The sequence below is a fragment of the Danaus plexippus genome (genome assembly GCF_018135715.1).
Source record: "Danaus plexippus chromosome 16 unlocalized genomic scaffold, MEX_DaPlex mxdp_23, whole genome shotgun sequence".
NCBI classification, from domain to species: Eukaryota; Metazoa; Arthropoda; class Insecta; order Lepidoptera; family Nymphalidae; genus Danaus; species Danaus plexippus.
In genome coordinates this window covers 1,311,358-1,332,627 of record NW_026869851.1, presented here as the reverse complement: position 1 = coordinate 1,332,627, position 21,270 = coordinate 1,311,358, and the positions used below count along the sequence as shown (strand labels likewise).

At 28.8% G+C, this 21,270-nt stretch overlaps 3 protein-coding genes across 3 annotated transcripts; 1 reads left to right on the top strand and 2 right to left on the bottom strand.

The window, feature by feature from the left end:
• Positions 1-11,450: 11,450 nt before the first annotated feature.
• LOC116771914 (actin-related protein 3) lies at positions 11,451-13,083 on the bottom strand. Its single transcript, XM_032663914.2, has one exon. The coding sequence runs from the start codon at positions 12,980-12,982 to the stop codon at positions 11,726-11,728; it is 1,257 nt and encodes a 418-aa protein (XP_032519805.1). The 5' UTR covers positions 12,983-13,083; the 3' UTR covers positions 11,451-11,725.
• An 827-nt stretch (positions 13,084-13,910) lies between these two features.
• On the bottom strand, positions 13,911-17,553 carry LOC116771892 (leptin receptor gene-related protein). Its single transcript, XM_032663886.2, has 4 exons — positions 17,417-17,553; positions 17,009-17,083; positions 15,426-15,612; positions 13,911-15,020 (listed from the first exon to the last, which is right to left on the bottom strand). Exons 1-4 carry the CDS (start codon positions 17,425-17,427, stop codon positions 14,907-14,909), a joined length of 387 nt encoding a protein of 128 aa, XP_032519777.1. The 5' UTR covers positions 17,428-17,553; the 3' UTR covers positions 13,911-14,906.
• A 438-nt stretch (positions 17,554-17,991) lies between these two features.
• LOC116771891 (DNA-directed RNA polymerases I, II, and III subunit RPABC1) lies at positions 17,992-21,118 on the top strand. Its single transcript, XM_032663882.2, has 6 exons — positions 17,992-18,156; positions 18,633-18,721; positions 19,444-19,622; positions 19,825-19,987; positions 20,391-20,469; positions 21,023-21,118. Exons 1-6 carry the CDS (start codon positions 18,100-18,102, stop codon positions 21,086-21,088), a joined length of 633 nt encoding a protein of 210 aa, XP_032519773.1. The 5' UTR covers positions 17,992-18,099; the 3' UTR covers positions 21,089-21,118.
• The last annotated feature ends 152 nt before the right edge of the window (positions 21,119-21,270 follow it).

Here is a 21,270-nt window from a genome sequence, read left to right as displayed (position 1 = left end):
ATATATTTGTCTGCAACTATATTGAGATATAATTACATCAATGACCACATACTATTTTTATATCTAAGTAATGATGATAATAACAAAATTATATTGAATTCTAAAACATCCTACACATTAATTAATAACACGATTATACTGGCGCGTATGAAGCAATTAATCTAGTAATCAGAACCCAAAAATGGCGTACATCATTTTTGAAACGAACTGATACTCATGCAATGCAAGCTGATATTTACCAAACATAGTTAAGAACAACCGCAAAGAATCTGACTTGCGAAAAACAAAAAACCGTATCTATATCAGTCGATCCGTTTAGAAGCTATGATGCCACATACAGAAATAGACGTTAAACTGACAACAGCTTTTGAATAGGTGTTAAAATTCATCTTCACTTTTGTGGTATAATTCTATAATAATTGATATATATATATATACACACACATTAATGGGACTATAAAAATGATAAAACATTTACTTCAGATACATTTAAACTCTGTGACAAATATTACATTCTCCAACACATAAAGTAACTAGATCTAAGATCGTAAAACCTTCGTAAGTAATATCGTTTCATCTACTAGACTTAGCCTTTATCAAGTTAGCTACTATTAGAGTTTGTAGATATCAAATGTTATACCAATGAAAAATTTATTAAAATAAAAACATATATATAAATAAAATTTAACTGTTTGTTAATTATAATTAATATCTGTTTAATATAAAAATTTAATAAATTCAAACGTATTAGGACCAATGTCTGAAGACGTTTGAATTATAGTATCAAAATGTTGGTTAGGTTTTTAAATGATCTATGGAAGCCAAATGTGTACTGTAAGGCCTTAAATTTTTTCTATCTGTCTGTCTAATGTCGTGATACAGCCAGCCACAGAATAAAATTAAAGTGAAAAACGCTCATCGGAGCGGCCGAAGGAAATATAGCAGTTCCGATGGCTCTCGCAAATTGACAGAGGAATTTTTTTTTTTATATGTAACAATTATTTTTTTTTATTTAAAGTTGAATCAGATCTTCCAGTGATCACATTGTATTTTATACGGACAATTATTCTAAAATTTTCATTCGAATATCCACAATCCAAAAAAATCACTTACATCGTGGTTTCATAAAATTTGTATAACTGTTCACTGTATATGTTTTTCATACATAAAGCTTGATCCACGGCTTCACTCAAGTTTAGAGGACAAAGTAATATATATTGCTATTTGTTTCATAAATCAACATAATGAACAAATAAAACATGTATATACTTATATATATAATGTACAAATGTACAGACACGAAAAGCAACACATTTATATATTTCTATGTATGCATGATTATGCGGAAACATTAGGACTCCGTATAACGTTCACATTCGATCAAAATAATATAATTTCGCATATTCATAACAAGGACACCATACATCACGATCTGTACAGTTCAGGTATGACAGCAAAATAGGAAACCCTCTAGCATTGTCATAGTAAGGGTCGGGGGTCTATTTTAACCTTTAAATAGAATGGGGTTGTGTAGACGCCAGTGATACGAACGTTTTTACGCAGTTTACTTATATCCAGATACCCGCTGAAGTTACACGTCAGCACTATGTAGATTTCTCTTTGTTGTTCAAAACATATATATACCTTTATAAACACGTAATTCGTTCCATCATAACTAACAGTTACCTAATAAATCTACGTGCGAACATTGTTATTGTTATATGTACTAATTAACTAAAATATATTAAACCAATACACTGGTGTTAATATAAATAGGCTTGATTTAAAATTAAATATTGATACGTTTGAATAGGAACCAAATAAATATATATATATATATTTTTTAATAAAATTCATTATGAACAATGCTTCATAATTAATTATTTCTTTATCACAAGCGTATTTAATTTAAACTTATTTCATTATAGGAACGTAGGTTAAAGCAAATTATTATTCAATACACTTCAACACTGATATTATAATCTCCACACAACACATATAATAGTTGAAGTTATTAAGTATCAGATTAAGAAGCCTTACTTCGAACCTAATTGCCAACGTGTTCAAAACTCCGCAGAGCTTTACGGTAAGCTCTTGAGCATGACTTAGTTTCGTGCTAAAACCGTAGAATAAATAATAATTTTGCTCTTAGGATTATAATTTTTTACCACTGAAATATAACACATTTTCAAATAGATTTTAATGCGTTTAAAAATTTATAACAATATTTTCAAAATGTGAGATTATATCTAAACCTACGCTTCTCAGTCAATCTTATTGATTATGTAATTAATTTAGATGAAAGATTACTTTTGTATAACGGTTTAATTAACGTACAAGTTATTCTGTCATGATATTGTTTAAAAGTGCTATGAAGAAGTAACATTTTAATATAAATTCTAAAATACTATCTCCAAAACAAAAATCGTTACTTAAGATTCTTGTGGAAGAGACTTAAGTAGCATTACAAAGTGGACATAGTTTGACCACGCGCACCGAATACTTACGACTTGTTTCTTAAACCAACTTTAACAAATAGCAGTTATATTAAATAGTACAAGATTAGTAATCTGATCTAAAGAATGGAGTAAACATTATAATAAAGATATAATTAATAAAATTTAACAAATAACAACTGTTTTAAGATCACAAACTCGTCCCTAGTTGATACCATTATCGTAAGTGAGTTACCTAAATCTATAGTTCCGGTAGATTGGACTAATTGAGATTTTATAGTAAAATGCTTAGTTAATATTTCTAGTACACTTTGTGTTGACGGGAACCAAAAAAAATTTCAGTTCTTTGAATTTTATAAAGAATATTTACATTATAGATGTTTTAATTATAAAATTTATATTCCCATAATATATTATCAGAGATATTCATTTATTTGTATATATTTTTTATTTAATCAGTTTTCACTGATACCATACAATACATTTAAAATGTTAATTATCTTACGAAGAACGTTTTATATTTAAGCCATAGTCTCCATTCAGAATGTTGAGATAAAAAAAAAAAACATTAAAATATAAAATACAAAAATCAAAAATGTTTAAATTTCTATAGATTTATATAACCTATATATTTTTTTTAAAAACAATGTAAATCTTAAATGATCTAATAAAATTATTTTGGTAGGGCACAGATATCATGAAATAAAGTATTAATAATTTAAAAATTATTATTTTATTTTATTCTGTGTACACAGACCGTTATTGAAATGAAAGTAAATACTTTAAAGTTAATTAATATATTCAACGTTTCATTAACGAAAAATGATCTCGGTTAATGAATTTGATATTAAGGCCCCATATGACCTTTCCGTTTTTCCATAAAAATGATTAAATTATCAAAAAAAAAAATCACACAGCTAAGCTTAATCTCGTGAGTTCGCGAAGGTGTGATCATTAGTAATCGTTAGTGGCGAAACTTTGTTTAGCAGACGATTAATCAATGTCGCTGACAGAACCTATACTAACAGACTGCTGAACGATGTGTCTGATATGGAACGTATAAAAATACACTGTAATTATATATGAAACAACCCATATAGACGCTTTTCACTAATAGAAACTAAAATTAAAGTAAGTTTAATATATCTATAGTAATTCACGAAGTTCATGTCACATTTTATTAGAACAACAATCACAATATTCGTATACTGTTTCATGTTAGAAGCGCCAGAACGGTTTAACATCAAAATCTATAACAAAACGCCAAAATCGATTACAATTACAAGTGGACGTGTAAGGATCGAGCCGGAGCTATGGTTACGACGATCCATCAAGCTTAGGCCCTTGTCCGAACCTATTAGTGAAACAAATGATATTACCCAATACATTTAATACGCCCTTGTATGAAACCGTAAATGACGTAACCTATGTTACTAAACTATCACCATAACCATTGGACGCTATAACATAATATGGAAAGCGAAATTACATTACACGCATTTATTTTCACTAAAATATATATAAATATGTATTAATCTATAAATATGTATATGTATATATTATATATGTATACATATATATATTAATTAGAAATAGTATTTGTAATGTTAAGATTATAATAATAACGTGTCACTTTAATGTACTTCTAATTGAAAATCAGTGTAACTTGACTTGAAATGTTGTATAACTGTAAGTTTATTCATGTTAAAATCAAAGCCTTCGTATGGTGAGACAAAATTAAAAAATTACCGAACCCCAAAACCGCTATTAATTAAACAATGTGTACCAGCCATTAGACCGTGGAAAACTCATTTAAGCCGATCTAATAGATATTCCCGATCACCAAATACGTACTTCATGAAACGTTACCATTGACCTAACCAATATAAGCCTTTATAGCCTTCCATAGACCGTTACACATTGTTCGTAGTACCTATTTATATGAGCCCCGTCACTTTCACAATTCAACGACGCGAGGGTGGCTTTAACGAGCTGGCAGAGGTCTTAGTTATGGCGTCGGTTAAGCCCGTTTTATTTAAGGCAGCCTGCCAATGAAAAGATAGTCGCTGTTCAGGAAAGTAGTGCAATTAAAAACGGATATGGGGCATAAAGTTTCATACCTCATGCTCAAACTGCAATTACGTATAGAAATAGCGTTCGCCATCTTTGATATAACAAAATAGAAGCCGTTAGAACTTTATAAGTAAGTTAGTTTTATATTCATTATGCTAACAATGAAAATTAAATTATATTTAGTTATAAACAATCAAAGTTTTATTATTATTCTGGCTTCATTATGGTAATATGATAATTAATTTCTTTCCATTCTAATTTTAAACGTTTTCGTTAGTAAAAATCTTTTAATAAAACGCCATACGTTAAAAAATGTATGATTTTAACCATAGATACGAAATATCTGGGATGCAGTGTACCAAGTATTGATTTTAAAAGATATTTTGGACTAAGCTAAAACTAGACCGGCCATCTTTGTATGCACGAATGTATATATTATGTATGAGACTGGACGAAACGTTTAAAAGGGACTCAGTAATAGAATATTTTTTCCAATTAGAAGTTCAATGAAAAGTTTGATCGAAATGTTTTGACAGACCTACTAATGTTTAAGAATGAATGAAAGTTAGTTAGTCGACTGTAAACAAAGAGTTCTATATATTCCATGGAAACTTCCAAATAATGTAACTTATACATAACGTAGATTGAATAAGGTTTTTTTTTTTAATCACTTTCAGAACGTTATAGGTGCGAGAAAATTAAGAAATCACTGGTTCATATTCTGATTCATTAACAGATAATCTCATATCTTCTTTCTGTGAAAACTATTTATTTCTGCAAAGCAATGATATCTTAGATTAAATCTTATATCAAAGTTTATTTTGAAAATAAGTTTCCATTACAAAAATATATTTGTAACAACTTACCTCGATAAATTATAACTTGATGAAAAAATAACAGACGTGTCTACCGTGTAGTTCTTTTTATTTTTATTTTTTTCGTGTATTTTTTAGTGATAACTTCAATTGGAATCATTTTAAGACAATATAAAAAAAAATTAAACAAGTTGTTATTAAATTTCTTTTCACTTTTATCATCTGATATATAATCCGCCAACTAAAGTGTTCGAGCATGTTAGATATGAAAAAGTGATAAGTCTGTAAGACAATTACGAGTAAAGTTTTGTAAAATTTAGGCTCAACCGATTAAAAATATTAGTATTATAAGATATCAGAATATATTTTCAAGTCAAATAGAAGCTTATAAAAAGGGACACTGTTCTTTCACCAGAATACCATCAGTATTTAATTATATAATGGCAACACATTAGAAAATTGAATGAAATAAAAAATGACGTTTATGATGCACAATATCGTAGAATGCCATCTAAGTAGCTGTCCGTAAATTACTTACGTGACCAATTTGGGAAATCTTACTTAATATTACAAATCGAGTGTGCCAACACCTGAAAAAAATTTTATTTTAATATTAGAACCGACAACAGTTTTGAATTCAAGAGAATTTTTTTAAAACCTATGTGCTTTATGAATGAAGTCTGGGAGTACCTAGAATTGAATTTGTATAATAAAAAATTACTATTTCTAATTTTATTTGGATGTTTTAAAGATGTTTTAAAAACGAAACACTTCCACCTTAATACGTATTCAAACTAGATCTATATATGAATAGGAGTGCATTAAAGATGATCAAAAAATGTTACGGATGTCAACATTGAGAAGTTAGTGAAATGGTTTTACTATTTTTCATATATTTTCGCTTGGAGGCTATAATAATTTATAAAAAGACAAATTCCGATAAAATACAACAAATAATTATTTCTTTAAATAAAGTCGACGACTAAGCTATTACAAGAAAACGTGTCACATTAGTGATGACTGGTGCCCAATATTTAATCGTACATGTTAGTTAAGTTGAAGTAATTAACCCAAAAACGACTGGCAAATTTTTGAGTGCTTTAAAGACAGGACAAGCATCTAGCCATTAGCACATGCCGAAAGTAATTTTTTAGTGAAAACTTTCTTTTCAGGCCAAATGCGACCTACTTGGTCTAAGGCTTAAAATTTCACTACACTTCTAGTTAGTTCTTTTCATGTTTAACATTTAACTTACTTAAAGCTAACGAGAGATTTATATTTTACAATTCCATTTCGAAAACAAAAATTTAATATTGTCAGTGGCTGTAGAATGTTCCTTTGGGACGATTTACGTGACTGGTTATTTATTCCCGAACGTAAAAGAATATTAACAGCTGAATTTGATTTCAGAAACGAAATTCCTTTTCGAGTTACATTATATATTTCGCTGTAGGTAGAGTTTTCGTATTAAATGTCGAGTCGTATAAAAATTGGTGCAAAACAAAATAGTATAACATTATACGTAAACTTTTATTATTTTGTGAGTAAATATAATATATTTCTGCTCATCTGGCTGAGTTATTTTTTAAAACAATATCTATTTCTTTCCCCACGGCTGACGAGATATTCATTTAAAAACCTGCTCAAAACACGGCTCTCAAATTCCTTTGAATAAAAACTGTCTGCGTGGAAAATGATCTCAAAATATGTATTGTAAAAGATGATGGGAAGTAACGTAGCGCAAAGGGCACATAAACAATGGTGCACTTTGCAATTACCTACGGAACCCGCTCGGAAGACTATTCATAGCAATTCGCTGCATAGATTATAAACCCAGTGAAGCTTGATGACCAATAATGTTGGTCTATGTTATTTTATTTTTATTTCTTTATAACAATGTCTGTGGCTCTAGGATGTGGACCTCTGCCAAAAAAAAAAAAATTATAAACAAAACTTTTATATTTTTAACGCTGAGTTAGCAAATGTATATATGAGTTGTATTGTAAAAATAAAATATCGTCAATACAATTTTTTTATTAACTACCTTCACCGTACTTACCACTTTCACAATATATGCCGTCAATATCGCATACAACGGAAAAGACACGAAGAAGAATGGTTAGCTTTCTATAACGAAAAGTCCTATTACACAAAAAATCTTATTTAGCTCAGCTTAATACATGCAAAGTAATGTAGCTATAATACAATTACACAATATAGATGCTGTTTGTACGTTACTTAATCCTTCTCGTTATGTTGCTGCGAGCGAGTAGCAACTTAATATAAATATAAACTATGACCTGTTTATTTAGCATAAGTTTCTGGACAACTTGAACACAGTAATTTTTTTAATTAAAACAAAACTACGCAGATTATATTATCTTCGTATAAAATTCATTTCAAATGTCTAGCATCAGTGATTGAGGTGAAAATATTAGTTCGATACAACCACGCTGAAACAAAGTCGTGCTAGAAATTACATGAATAAAGTTTCTTAGAATACAGTGTATTTCAGTTAATGTAAATATTATATAAGTACTCCGAGTTAATCGACCTAGCAGCAACAGTACTTAATCAATGATAACGACTACAGTGAATAGGAGTTATAGGCTTCAATATCTACCTAAATACATTATCTATGAAGTAAAAGTTAAGTATTAAGTCAATAAAGTTTTTCTTTCTCTCATTAGATACTTTTTCGAAAAATTTTAGAACTAACTATCGTATAATTTATTTCAAATAATCATCTAAATAGTTCAGTGACAAATTTGTTTTATAATATATAATTATAATCTTCATTCATAATTTTCAATCCCTAAGTTCATAACAATATGGTCCTGTCGAATTACGATGAAGTTTCGATTGAAACACATATTATAGTAAATCTTCTTTTGTGTTCTTAAATAAACATAATTTTACGGTATTAGACCACTATAAGTAGCTACTTTACACGTTAAACATATATAACGAATAACAAATTCATATCCCCTCAAAAAATATCAGTTAATATCGTGGTGCTAAAGCCATATTAGTACCAAGCAGTTAATAAACCTAGAAACTAATAAGAATTCATTATATTTCTAATCTAGATTCAGAGAGCATAGAAATACTTCGTAATATATTGTTGTTGGACCAACATAAAAGGAAATATTTACAGCGCGCAACTAATAATGAGCTCAAGACGATAAAATGGTATCTTTTTTTCCTTTTGGAGAGAAACTTTATTAAGCGTTCAAGGAAGTGCCTGTGATTGTTAATATTTTAATAACTTAACAAACAGCCGACTGCTCTGAAGAAATAGTTAAGCTTCAATTCGTATTTATAAGTAAGCGGCATATGCATATGTGACTAATATGTATATATCTACTCATATGTCTCTTTAAGAAGGTACGGTAAAAGATATTTAAATACAAAAATTTCAAAGTATCCGACCTTTGTTCTGAGTTATTCACGTGAAGATAAAATATTTACACAATATAAGACCGTATTAGACGTGCAAAAACTACTTTTCTAAATCCTATATCTAAATATTCAGGCATCTTTACGATATTTACAGTGAACTACAGATGTGCGGCGTCAATAACTTCAATAGTTGTAGGTCAATAGGATCGACATATATTTTATAACTAGACATTATTTTCATTCTATTTAGAGTTTATTAATTCAAATTGGCCATAATCAATTGTGATTTGGGAATGAGTAGCAAAATCATTAACGCAAATTTACTTAATTTATTTTCCAGTCTGGGACACTGCCAGAAAAAATGAAAGATGGCTTGTTTATTGAAGTTAATAAAGTAGCTTCAAGCGGAAACTACATTCGTTGTTAACCTTCCCAATGTTGGCAAGATTTCCTATTACCGCATTCTTTCAGTAACAACTTTACTATTTTCCGAACACGACTATTTGCTTTATGTTCGAAACATTTTGTAAAGAAAGTTCTTCAAAGAGTTTAAACCTATTTTAGAATTTATTATTTTTTGAAAGTTGAAAGTAGGTATATTTTCTTAGGAATCGGTGTTAGGAATGTTTGTTAGATATTATTATTAATAAAATAATAATAAAATATTATTAATAAAAATAGCTTTAAACAATTTAAAACTTCACTATAAATATACTGACATACATATGTGTACATGCTGAGATATATTTTTTCCCTCGGATCGTCAACACGCTATTGAATATAACCGGATCCTTAAGAAATCGAGTCTTTTAAAGCCTGCGGTAAGCTGAGTGAGTGCAGACTAATTAGAAGCTCTTTGTTATACTTAAAATGCTATACACCCTATTTTACTTCTTAGGTATAAGTTCTAACTATATTTAAAAAATACCTCTACCTATTTTCAATTAACAAGCTAAGGTACCCTATTTAAAAGTAGAAAAATATTTTCATCAGTACGAACACGAAAATAATTTGTTCTCACAATATTAATCCTAAAAGAAGGTCACTGATTCAGCGGGCGACACTGACAATATAAGCCGTATACTTAGCAAGGTGTTGGTATGTTTAATATTTCTCAGCTCAGCGAACTCGAATCACGGAATGAGACATTGACGGCTAAGCACAACTCCTTCATAATTTTACATAGCACATCGCAGACATTAATTAGAGAGGACTAAAAGAGCATTAGCACCCAGCTCACTGCCTGCGGTGTTGGGGTAAATTGGATGCCTTTTGAATGTAGCGAAATCCGCAGGTTAATTCCGTTTTTTAAATTATTAGGACGGTCTTACTTAATCCTACGTTGATACGTTGTGTTTACAAGGAATTTGCAACAGAAATGAGAGGACAATGCCCTATATAAGATTAAAAATACAGTATAATGGCTTCATTATCAGAAGTTGTTGTTTAGATAGTAAAAACGTATGACTGTGCTGTTTATTCAACTTTTCCTGTTTAGTATAAGCACCCTATATCCTTATAAATATCAACTGCAACATTTCAAACTCTAAACATCACAAGTAACGCCATCTATTGGCACAAAATGTAATGTTCACTTCTGAGCAATATTAATGCGATGTTTTCAGTTTTCAGACACAAGAAAGGAAGTGGATATATATTTTGTCAAGTTTTTACTGTTAATGAGTGAGAGTATAAATGCTTCACGGACAGTTGATGTGATCCAATGTTATTTCTGGTGCTTCCATAGTGGCTTTGGATACCTACATTGGAACACGCTTTTCACACTTAGCCTTTACTCCGTGACGAAATCTAATGCGACATAGGATAGTTTACACGAACAGTTAAGAATTAAGCAATACAAAAAAAAATTCACTTAAAAATTACAAAGTAGAAACACAAGTTTAGGGCTATAATATAAACACATGTTGGTATTTTATTTATAAACATTCCATTACCACCACACATTGAAAAATGTTTTGTGCTCCAGATAAAAATAAAACAGAAAGTATTTATTCTCATATTAATTATGTGTTTGTAATACTGAACGGTAAAATTAAATTGTCCCACCCAACTACCAGTAAACCCATAATAGTGACCAATTTTTTTGTTAAAATTAATGTAATAAGCCTATTAAAATACCTGGTTGAGACACAGTTGTTCAGTTGGATCACGTAATTTTTCTTTAAAAGTGAATATTTTTGTAAGTTTTCTAATCATTTATATTAAAATAGTAACAATGTACTCTATACATTAACTAAATCATTCAACTTTATTAAACTAATAAACTCAGCTCTAAATCTAACACCTAATGAAATACATTATTACGTGACTAAAATGGAGAAAAATTAAAATAAAAGAATTCAGAAATGTTCTGAATACTTGATTATTAGTATGACCAATTTGTAAAACATTAATATGGCTAGATGTTTTAAGACACTGATTGTAAGATATCTTTATTTATTTTTTATAAATTATCATAATCTGTGAAATAGAATTGAATATTTTAACTGAAATTTGATAGACCAATATTAATTATCAATTTTATACATTATGTACGTATAACATTATGATTTCTTATAAGAAAGCATTATAGTTATAATGGGTTTAGCGAAAAAGCTATACAAAAACCCCACTCGCTTCTTAAGATTTTCATTTCCCCGACAAATGCTAAATATGTGCAATGTTCTAAAAATAAAATCATGTGTAATTTAAAAAGTTTTTATTTGGTATAATGCTGGAATGCAATTTATTTAAATGCTTATTAATATACAATGTCCAGCCACAAATAATAAATGTTCAGCCTATTTAGTAATAGTATACAAAATTAAAGAAAAAAAAAATTATTGATGCACAGAATCATAATTATTAAGTGCTATATAATTGCCTACTCATTACAAAGTTATAGACTTATGTATTATTTGAATAAGTCAATTCAAAATAACTGTATATTTCCAATACTGATGATAATATGGAAAAAAATTATGTCATGGTTCCAAAAACTGGATTGTGCCGGCAAATACTAGGACCATACTCCATGTATGCCTGCTTTGTGTGGCATACTTGATAGAATTCTGGTGTTGAACCCAACATACTTCCACCAAACCACACTGCATATCTTTGCATGTTGTGAGAAATGACTTGGACATCAATCGGCTTTGGCGTTATACGCCCCTCGGACAACATAGTTGATAGTTTTAACCTAGCATCCACTGTACGCTTGATGTCTCGCTGAAGTCTCCTGCCAAAGTCTCTAAACATAGTTGAACCACCGGACAGAACAATATTACCATATAATCCTCTACGGACATCAATTGGACAACTTTGTATTACTTCATCGACCATTTCATTTAAAGGTACAGTAAAATCAGCATTAGAAAACTCGGGATGGAAGAAAATTTCAGGACCTAGAAATCTTTCATAACCAACATCAACTGAAAATGGGTTTTTAGTGATTGCATTTATACCAGTATACTTTTTCATCCATTTTCCGGGATCTGAATCATATTTAGCAAATTCCTTAGCAATATCTGGGCAAATATAACTGTATCTCTCCTTAATTGCCTTTGCAGTCTCTAAACTTTGCTCAGGAGGAATTCCTACTTCACGTTCTCGTAGGAGTGATTGGATAAATGAAGTGATATTCCTCCCAGCTATGGGGATATGCTTGATACAGGATCCAATAACATAACCTTCAGCTACAGGCACAATGTGTGTTACACCATCACCACTGTCCACGACAATTCCGGTAAACGTACGTCCCGCGGATGTACGCGACTTCCATGAAGCAGCAAGAGCGAGAACGGCTTGGACAGCGATATACAATCCCGGAACATTGAATGACTCAAACATTATCTCAGCCAAATATTCTCGGTTTTCCGGTGTGTTTAATGGAGGTTCGGTAATCAAAAAATGATGATCTTCGGGTTCGGCACGCAAATATTTAAAGATACATTGTTCAATGTACCTTTCCATAAGATCCCAGTCCTCCACTAGACCGTGACGAACGGGATATTTCACTGAATATCCCGTCGCTTCGAAAGCTTCATCGCCGATGAAAAAATCTAAATCCTCCACTGCCTTAGTCATACGTCTAGTACTTTGATCACCAACTTTAGCAGTTTCTTTTATCGCTATGGCTGACGGGATGATAAACTGTGGTTCCTTGTTACCAGCGAAACCTAATTTTGTGTACCCAGTTCCCACATCTATAACACAAGCTGGTAAATTATTATCCATTTTTATAAAATACTATTTACTTCAGATATATAAAATATTTATATGGGTGCGGCAAACTCTCACAGTTTTGACGTGGGAGAACAACATGAAAATGTCAAACACGTTAAGATGTCAGATGCAGTTTGTGAGTCACACCACGTTCCGTTCATAATATTTACAGTAAAAATTCAGGAGAAATAAAAACTTAACAAAACACCTTTCATTCATATTTCATAATACAATAACAACTCACGCTTTTCTTAAAATATAATTTAGTAAAAGCTAATTTTAATGTACAAATACATTTAAATATATCTTTTATATATAAAAGAAAGTCGTGTTAGTTACGCTATTTATAAATCCAGAACGGCTGTACGGGTTTGGCTGGAAATTGGAGGAAAGATAGCCTAGGGCAAAGGAAAGGACACAGGATACTTTTCATCCGATTGTAAAAGAAAAAAAAAGTTGATCAAATTCAAAATTTTCTTATCTACCGTCTTTAAGGAGGAATAGAGTTCGCCCGGTCAGCTATACATTTCTAATTCTGAAACGAAAGCAGACGAAGTCGCGGGCAAAAACTAGTATTTACATTAAAAAAATTCCCTCCGTGTGTAATCGTCAGTCCGCTAAAAGAATTATAAGTTGGTATTGTTTTTCTTTAAAAATCATCGAACCATGTCGTTTTACCTTTTGACTAGTGTTTTGTCCTTAAATCCTCTGGCGACTTATTCAAGCTCAAGTTCTTAAAGAACTATTTTTATTTTTTAAATAGGTACTGTTAAATAAATTATCTCAAAAAAAAATATTTTATTGAAAAATAAAATAAAATGAAATGGACAAGTAATTAGTATTTCGGATCAAAAAGTAGATTCATCTATAATAATATTGTACAAATATTTTTAGTATTGAACCAATTGATATCTAAAAGGCATAAAAATAAAAGAGTCCATAAAGCAGGTAGTGACATTTTATTGTGACCGGTATTACTAAATTTAACATATTATTTACACTATACATCGCAGGAATGTAACTATGTACCATGTTAGCAATATTGGTGTCAAATTTTACTATTTTCAGTGACAAAAAAAATATATTTATCCAAATTTTAATCATATACTTTCAAAATAATAGCATAATTTTTGTACTTTCACGTGGATGAAAGTTACAAATAAACATTTCAGCAGTCAACATTTCTATAATTAAAAAATAACAAAAATTTCAGTAAGTGTGTGAAAAGCACGCTTTATTTGTCGCAATTTTGAAATTGGAATTCAATCAAATATATAAGGATGGCAAAAACATATTGTTTAAATGATCCTACTTTCATGTGATCTATATGAGAAAGTACACACAAATCTTATACATCAGCGACGGGACATACATGCATTGTATTGAAAATATTGTCATCTTTAAAAAAAACAATGCTTTTATGTATTTTTACCAGTTCAAAAAGGAATAATGAACATATGCTATAATTTTTCTAATATAAATTTTAAATAATGATTATTAATTGAGATAATTATTGTTTTGCATTTGAATATGTACTTAGCTATAGTAAGATGAAAACAGTATTGTAGTTATAAATTAATATATTATTTATGTTAATAGAATGAACCATCTACACATGTAAAAAAATACAAATATACCTTTATATTTCTTTTACACTTAATTAAGTATTCTAAAACCAGCCAGTGAGTTAGTATAGACTTAAATAAAGACGACATAATTTAACTATTTAAAGATTACATATATGATGCCAGTCTACATATCCGACTCGGAACAATGAAAGCAAAACATAAACCGTTCATATAATCAAAACACAATAATTTCAATAAAAAATATCAGTATCAATATATCAGACTTAATTACGTACGGGTGGACATAACCACAACATTACTTATACATAGATCGTTCTCATTATTGTCACAGACAATATTTAGATCTCTCACCACATCGCATAGTCCGAATCATCCATATCAAAGATTGTGAAGAAACCTAAAATAGTCAAATAAACAATAACATTCCCGGCCAAGGTCAGGTAACAAGCACCCCACATGATCTGGAAAATGAATTAAAATCACATATATATATATAGGTATGGAGAAAACTATATGATGGTGTCAAGTTAAAACAGTTTTTGTTCCTATATTTGAGACAGTTAGAACAATCGAGCTATTTATTATTCAATCATATACATTGAGATTAAAATTACATATCCCAGGTTTAAGTTTAATTATAAAAACTTATGTCTAAGTGTTTTGGTCCTATTCAACAGATAAGATAAAGGAAATATCTGATATTATTCAATTTCCATAATAATGTTTTAATAGTTAATTCTAGCTTGTTTCAGTTTGGTTTTAAAGGTTTTTTTCATGATTATTTATGGAAGTCATTTGTCATCTCTATAATATTATATTCTGCTGACTTTTCAGTCAAATATTTTATATTATTTTTTATAACTCACCGCGCCAGTTCTAGCCAGCACTATCGGCAGGGCAAATGAACTGACAAGGATCCCCATGGTTATAAAAATAGCTGTTTCCATACATGGTGAATTTGTACCACCGGCGCTGTCGGTGTGACGTCTTGCAATCATTGTTGGTATGGGACATAGCACATAGAAAAGAACCACAAAGAACGGCCACCAATACCTGCAATTTATATACTTTTAATATATACATATAAATAAAATTTGAGTGTCTTTTGGTAATATTAAAATAGTTTTTTGTTACATGCACATGAGTATATATACATATACCATAATAACATTGTTCACAATGTTTGTCTGTTTGTTGCAGCTAATCTCTGAAATGGCTGGACCGATTTTGACGGGACTTTTAGTGGTAGGTAGCAAATTTAACAAGGAGTAACTTAGCCTACATTTTATCCAAATCCTAAAATTAAACATTAACACCCTTAAAAGTTTTTTCAGTGTGTTATGTTTTTTCTTTATGCTGACGAACAGCTAGTATGTTGATAACTTATTTAAATTATTAATGAGAACACTGATATATATATTTTTTACTGTTTTCTTTAAAGAAAATTTTTATTTACATTTCTCTTATAGACACATACACTGGGTTATTGTTATGATGAAATTTTATTAACATAATATACATTTAGAAGTCTCTGATGATTTGAATGGAAATATATATATCTTTAAATGAAAATTTACCAAGTATTTCTTTTTTATCAATTTATATATATATATAAATTTTGTTCAAACATAAATCATAAACATTTGAATTGTGCAACAAATATGATTTAAAAATAAATGTTACATAATATCTTTACTAACAAATGTAAAGAACACTAAGAGGCCTGTCCCATACCATTTCATACAAGGTGAGATAAGCTCTTCTTATAGGAATTAATTTAACAATGACTTAAATTTTTTTAATAATTTACTGCATAAGTCGTAAAAACTATATATGGATTATAAATAAATGTCGTCAGAGCATTGCTTTTATTATGTTATTAGGAAGTATCTATTGATACAAAGCTAATATTCAAGTTTATTGGAAATAAAATTATAGTATTGTATATACAACAATAAAAAAGGTTTATTGAACTTAAAGATATGATAAGTATTAATATCTACTATCAGCTATTTGTTTTTGTTGCTGAATAAATGTTTTTTTTTTTTACTTTTCACAGACAAGTTATAACATATATTAATTCATTAAAAAAAATGACACCTTAATGAACCTTGTTTGAATAATTGGGTCACACAACTATAGAGACTCTTTCTGAGTCAGTATTTTAAAAATTATAATAAATAAATTTATATTGAGAGTTTGCATATTAACATTACTTTCAATAAAATTATATAGGTTACTATTATAAAAAGAGAATGGAACAAAGGTATATGAAAACAAAGAATTTAAAATTATTTAAATTTATCTTAGTGTGTTAACAATTAATCATAATATTTATTAAGGTACCCTCATAGTGTCATATAATGGCTGACAAACTATTTAATACCTGTTATTATGTAACCAAAAAACGCTAGAATATTCTTTTAGTATTCAGGATAATTCCACTTACTTATACTGTGGTAAGGCACAGGCTAGTATGACAAATGTCATTCCAATAGACCCAGCAAAGGCCAGGGACACCAAACTGAAAATATCGAATAAAATTGGTCAACATCCATTCCATATCATTAAAACGTCTATCAAGTAATTTTATTACTACCCCAACAATAATTTTATAATATTATCCATATAATAATGTATTTCGATATATTTAAATTAAAAATCTAGATGGCTTTACTTTTATGTAAAATAACAGCAATTACGTATTAGAGAAAAGGTGCAAAGAAAAGATAGTATATAATAACTATTGGGAAGAAAAAGTACGTTTAAACCCATTAATGCAATTAATTATATCACAATATTGTATTGATTTTAAGTTTATTTTCCCTTTTCAAGCATTAATAAAATTATTACTTACCCTGTAAGCATTCCATGAGGAGTACATGTAAAATAAGAACAATTATTGATAACAATTATTAGTTAAACTCAAAAAAACTAAAATAATACTGTTTGTAAATATAACACGTTATGACTCATACGACCAAAAAAAGCCCAACATGATTTTGTTATACTAAAAGTTTTCTCACCTTTAATACCAGCCATGGTTTTTAATAAAAATTCAAAAATCTTCAACTTTATCTTACATCTAATAAATTAGGTTTTAGAATTATTAAAAACTTTCAGATTAATGAAGAAATTGGAAAAGTCACATGTACAGATAAATAATAGTTCATTGTACACGGTAGATAAAAAAATACAATAATAAAAAACGAAAGTAATGTGCTGGTATATTAAATTGTAATGTAAACTCAAATAATAGAAATTGATGATTATTTTAAATCATTTTCTTGGAAAAAACATAATCTTCTTACTCCTCATTATTGAACAGCTAGAAATACATGATTTGATTTCTATACACTCCTATGGCAATACTTGTCTCAGGCTTAAGGCTATGCATATGTCAATAATAGCTTCGTTGGTTGACGTATGACATTCTGTTGTTATTATTTGAAGATCTCAAATAAACTTTATTTTTTTAATAAAAAGCTTGATTTTAATAGATTACAATTTATAAAGAACACAGTTTAAGAATTATTTAAGATGGATGACGACGCGGAAACTTATAAACTGTGGCGTATTCGCAAAACTGTCATGCAGGTAAACAAGAGGTTATGTATATTAAATAATCCTTAACTTTTTTTACTTAAACTTAATGGCCTTTTTATGAAATATTATATTGCACTTTAATAGATTAAATAGATAGTTATCATCAAGTTTTGCACATATAGAATTTTTTAAAAGATTATTCCTCTAATCGTAATTATTTTAACACAATGTGCTAACTTAAACGGTCCAGCTTTCGGACTACCTGACATAATAAATATTAAAATATGAAAATGTAGTGAGCAGTTCTCCTTGCAAGGCCTTTATAACACTTTTATACCTCATGCTTATCTTAAAATTTATAATTGATGGACCCGGCACCCGCACAGTGAATTCATAGAACACGGAGAAAATTCGTCGCTATAAATCATTGTAATTTCCTAGATAAACAATTTTTAATTACTGTTTTGATAACACAATTAAATCATATCTTAGAAGACTTCTACTTGTGTAATTGTCACTTTTTTTAGTTATGTCATGACCGTGGCTATTTGGTCACTCAGGATGAATTGGATCAAACATTAGACCAGTTTAAAGAACAATTTGGTGATAAACCAAGGTTTGTATATATTTTTACCCTTACAAATTCCTAGCTAACTATTTAAAATTTTCTATATTTATATATTCCCACAATTACATTTCTATTCAATTATTTTTTTTTGCTTCAAAAACTTCCAAGTTATTAAAGATCAATATAAAATCATCTTGATATATTAAAACCTTACCCACATGTAACTTTGTTGTCTGTGATAAATTCCTTTCAACTATATTTTTTTTTATTTTCTCATCTAAGACTTGCATGTTAATTATGTAAATGAAAATTTTTAATGAAACTTGTAATACTATTCTGATAATTTTGTATTTGACATTTTGAATCTGTCATTTCTAATGTCATGTTATAAATATGTAAACTTTTTCATAATTAAATTTTTTATTTTTAATACTAATTAGAAAAATCAGAAAATATAAAAATAAATATATTCATTATATAGCAAAACTACTGTTTTAATGAAACAATAGAATGATAAACCTAACAGAATATTAATGAATAATACATAACCTATTATTACTTGTAAATTATTAGAACTCAAGTAACACTATTTTACAAAAATTATGATTTTTGAAATACATAATCATATCACATATGCAATATAATGTGATGTTATATAAAAAAGTCTTTTATACACTAACCTAATACCTTATAATTTTTTTTTTATTTCGCAATCTGCCATAACTTAATGATAATGTTATTTAAAAAAAAAAAATTCATATATGTTTTAGTGACAAGCGCCCAGCGAGAAGTGATCTTATAGTGCTTGTAGCCCACAACGATGATCCAACAGATCAAATGTTTGTGTTCTTTCCGGATGAAGCTAAAATTGGTATCAAAACTATCAAAACTTACTGTACAAGAATGCAGGAAGAGAACATACATAGAGCGATTGTAGTTGTTCAAGCAGGTATAAATTTTATTGTTTAAATAAAACTTTATTGTGTTAAAAAAGTATTTGACAATTATAATCATACTTATATAATGTGGCAGTAATTTTTTATTTTAATTTTCATAGGAAAATATATTCATAATGGCTACTAAAACACTGTTTCAGTCTTCCATAAAGAAAATTTTGCCAAAACATTTATATTATCTTGTAATTTTTACAGGAATGACGCCATCTGCGAAACAGTCTCTAGTGGATATGGCTCCGAAGTATATTTTGGAACATTTCCTGGAATCCGAGCTTTTAATCAATATAACAGAACATGAATTGGTCCCAGAACATATTGTATTGACACCTGATGAGAAGCAAGAGTTATTGGCTAGATAGTATCCTTTTTAAATAATTGTTTATAATTTTCTTTCATTTTTGTATGTACGTATTTAATGGAAAATGAGGGGTTTTATTAGTTTCTTGTTGATGTCTGCGGGTGAATGTTGTGTGCCATCATAGGTCTCAAGCGGATCGACCTACTCCAATGCACTTTTTTTTCATTTGTAAGCCAGTTTTATATTACAATTATTGTTTAGGGGGTTCTTATTTAATAAAATTTGCCTTTATATTTTAAAAAACTTTTCAGAAATTTATTAGTCCATAAAGATTTTTTTTTTTTAATATTCCTTTAGTTTTTCATCTAAGTTAAATAAATATTTGCTATTTTCGAAATTAAATGAAAACATTAGTAAAAAATTAGATATCTTTTGTAATAATATTTCCTTAAACACTTCTCAGTAAATTAAAAGAGAACATGTTAATGAGAATACAGGCAGGGGATCCAGTGGCGAGATATTTTGGTCTGAAGAGAGGACAGGTCGGTTAAGTAAATATAATATAACAATATTAGGGTACTACAGCATATTACAAACAAGTACTCTCCGCTGTTTCTTAACAAAACAATGTCACATTTCGGTCATTTTGAATAAAATTATAATACATCTGTATACAAATATATATATATATAAAATAATGATTATGTATATGTAGTTTATAAATATTGTCCTTCCATTCATCATTAGAAATAATTCAAATTTTTTTTTTCTGATTTTATAAAGATATTAATTGATGAACAGAATCCTGAACTCTAATTTTCAACTTTATTCATGTTAACTGTAGTACACCTTAATATCTAAGATTTAGTTTGGTCAACTATAGACGATATATGATTGTGATGCTGCTTGGGCGATATTCATGTCATTTCAAGCAAACGGATCGTTTATATTAAGATTATTATAAAAAAATAATTTTATCCACATATGTAGGTTCCGTCCAAAATTATCACATAGCCACCTGAAGTGGCAGTGTATTTAAAAAATATCATATATTGAATATGTATGTGAAAACGCTGAAGACGCTTTTTGTTTCAGGTCGTCAAAATTATAAGATCATCGGAAACAGCTGGGAGATATATATCATATAGATTAGTTTGTTAGTTATGATCAATAAATTCCATTTTAATTATATTTTGTCTTTTATTTAACTTTATTTGATTAACACCCTTACAACTTGTCATCCGTCACATTAGAACCTTATTATCTTGAGATTAAATATAATTAATGTGTTAAATTCAGGTTTGCCACATAAAAAAATACTTATAAATCAAAATAATACAAAA

Coding starts and splice junctions, on each gene's coding strand:
- LOC116771914 (XM_032663914.2), bottom strand. CDS start 12,982: ATGGATAATAATTTACCAGCTTGTGTTATAGATGTGGGAACTGGGTAC.
- LOC116771892 (XM_032663886.2), bottom strand. Junction 15,613..17,008: donor TGTGCCTTACCACAGTATAA/GTAAGTGGAATT, acceptor TATAAATTGCAG/GTATTGGTGGCCGTTCTTTG. Junction 15,021..15,425: donor TGCTGGCTAGAACTGGCGCG/GTGAGTTATAAA, acceptor TTCATTTTCCAG/ATCATGTGGGGTGCTTGTTA.
- LOC116771891 (XM_032663882.2), top strand. CDS start 18,100: ATGGATGACGACGCGGAAACTTATAAACTGTGGCGTATTCGCAAAACT. Junction 18,722..19,443: donor CAATTTGGTGATAAACCAAG/GTTTGTATATAT, acceptor TATATGTTTTAG/TGACAAGCGCCCAGCGAGAA. Junction 19,988..20,390: donor CAAGAGTTATTGGCTAGATA/GTATCCTTTTTA, acceptor AACACTTCTCAG/TAAATTAAAAGAGAACATGT.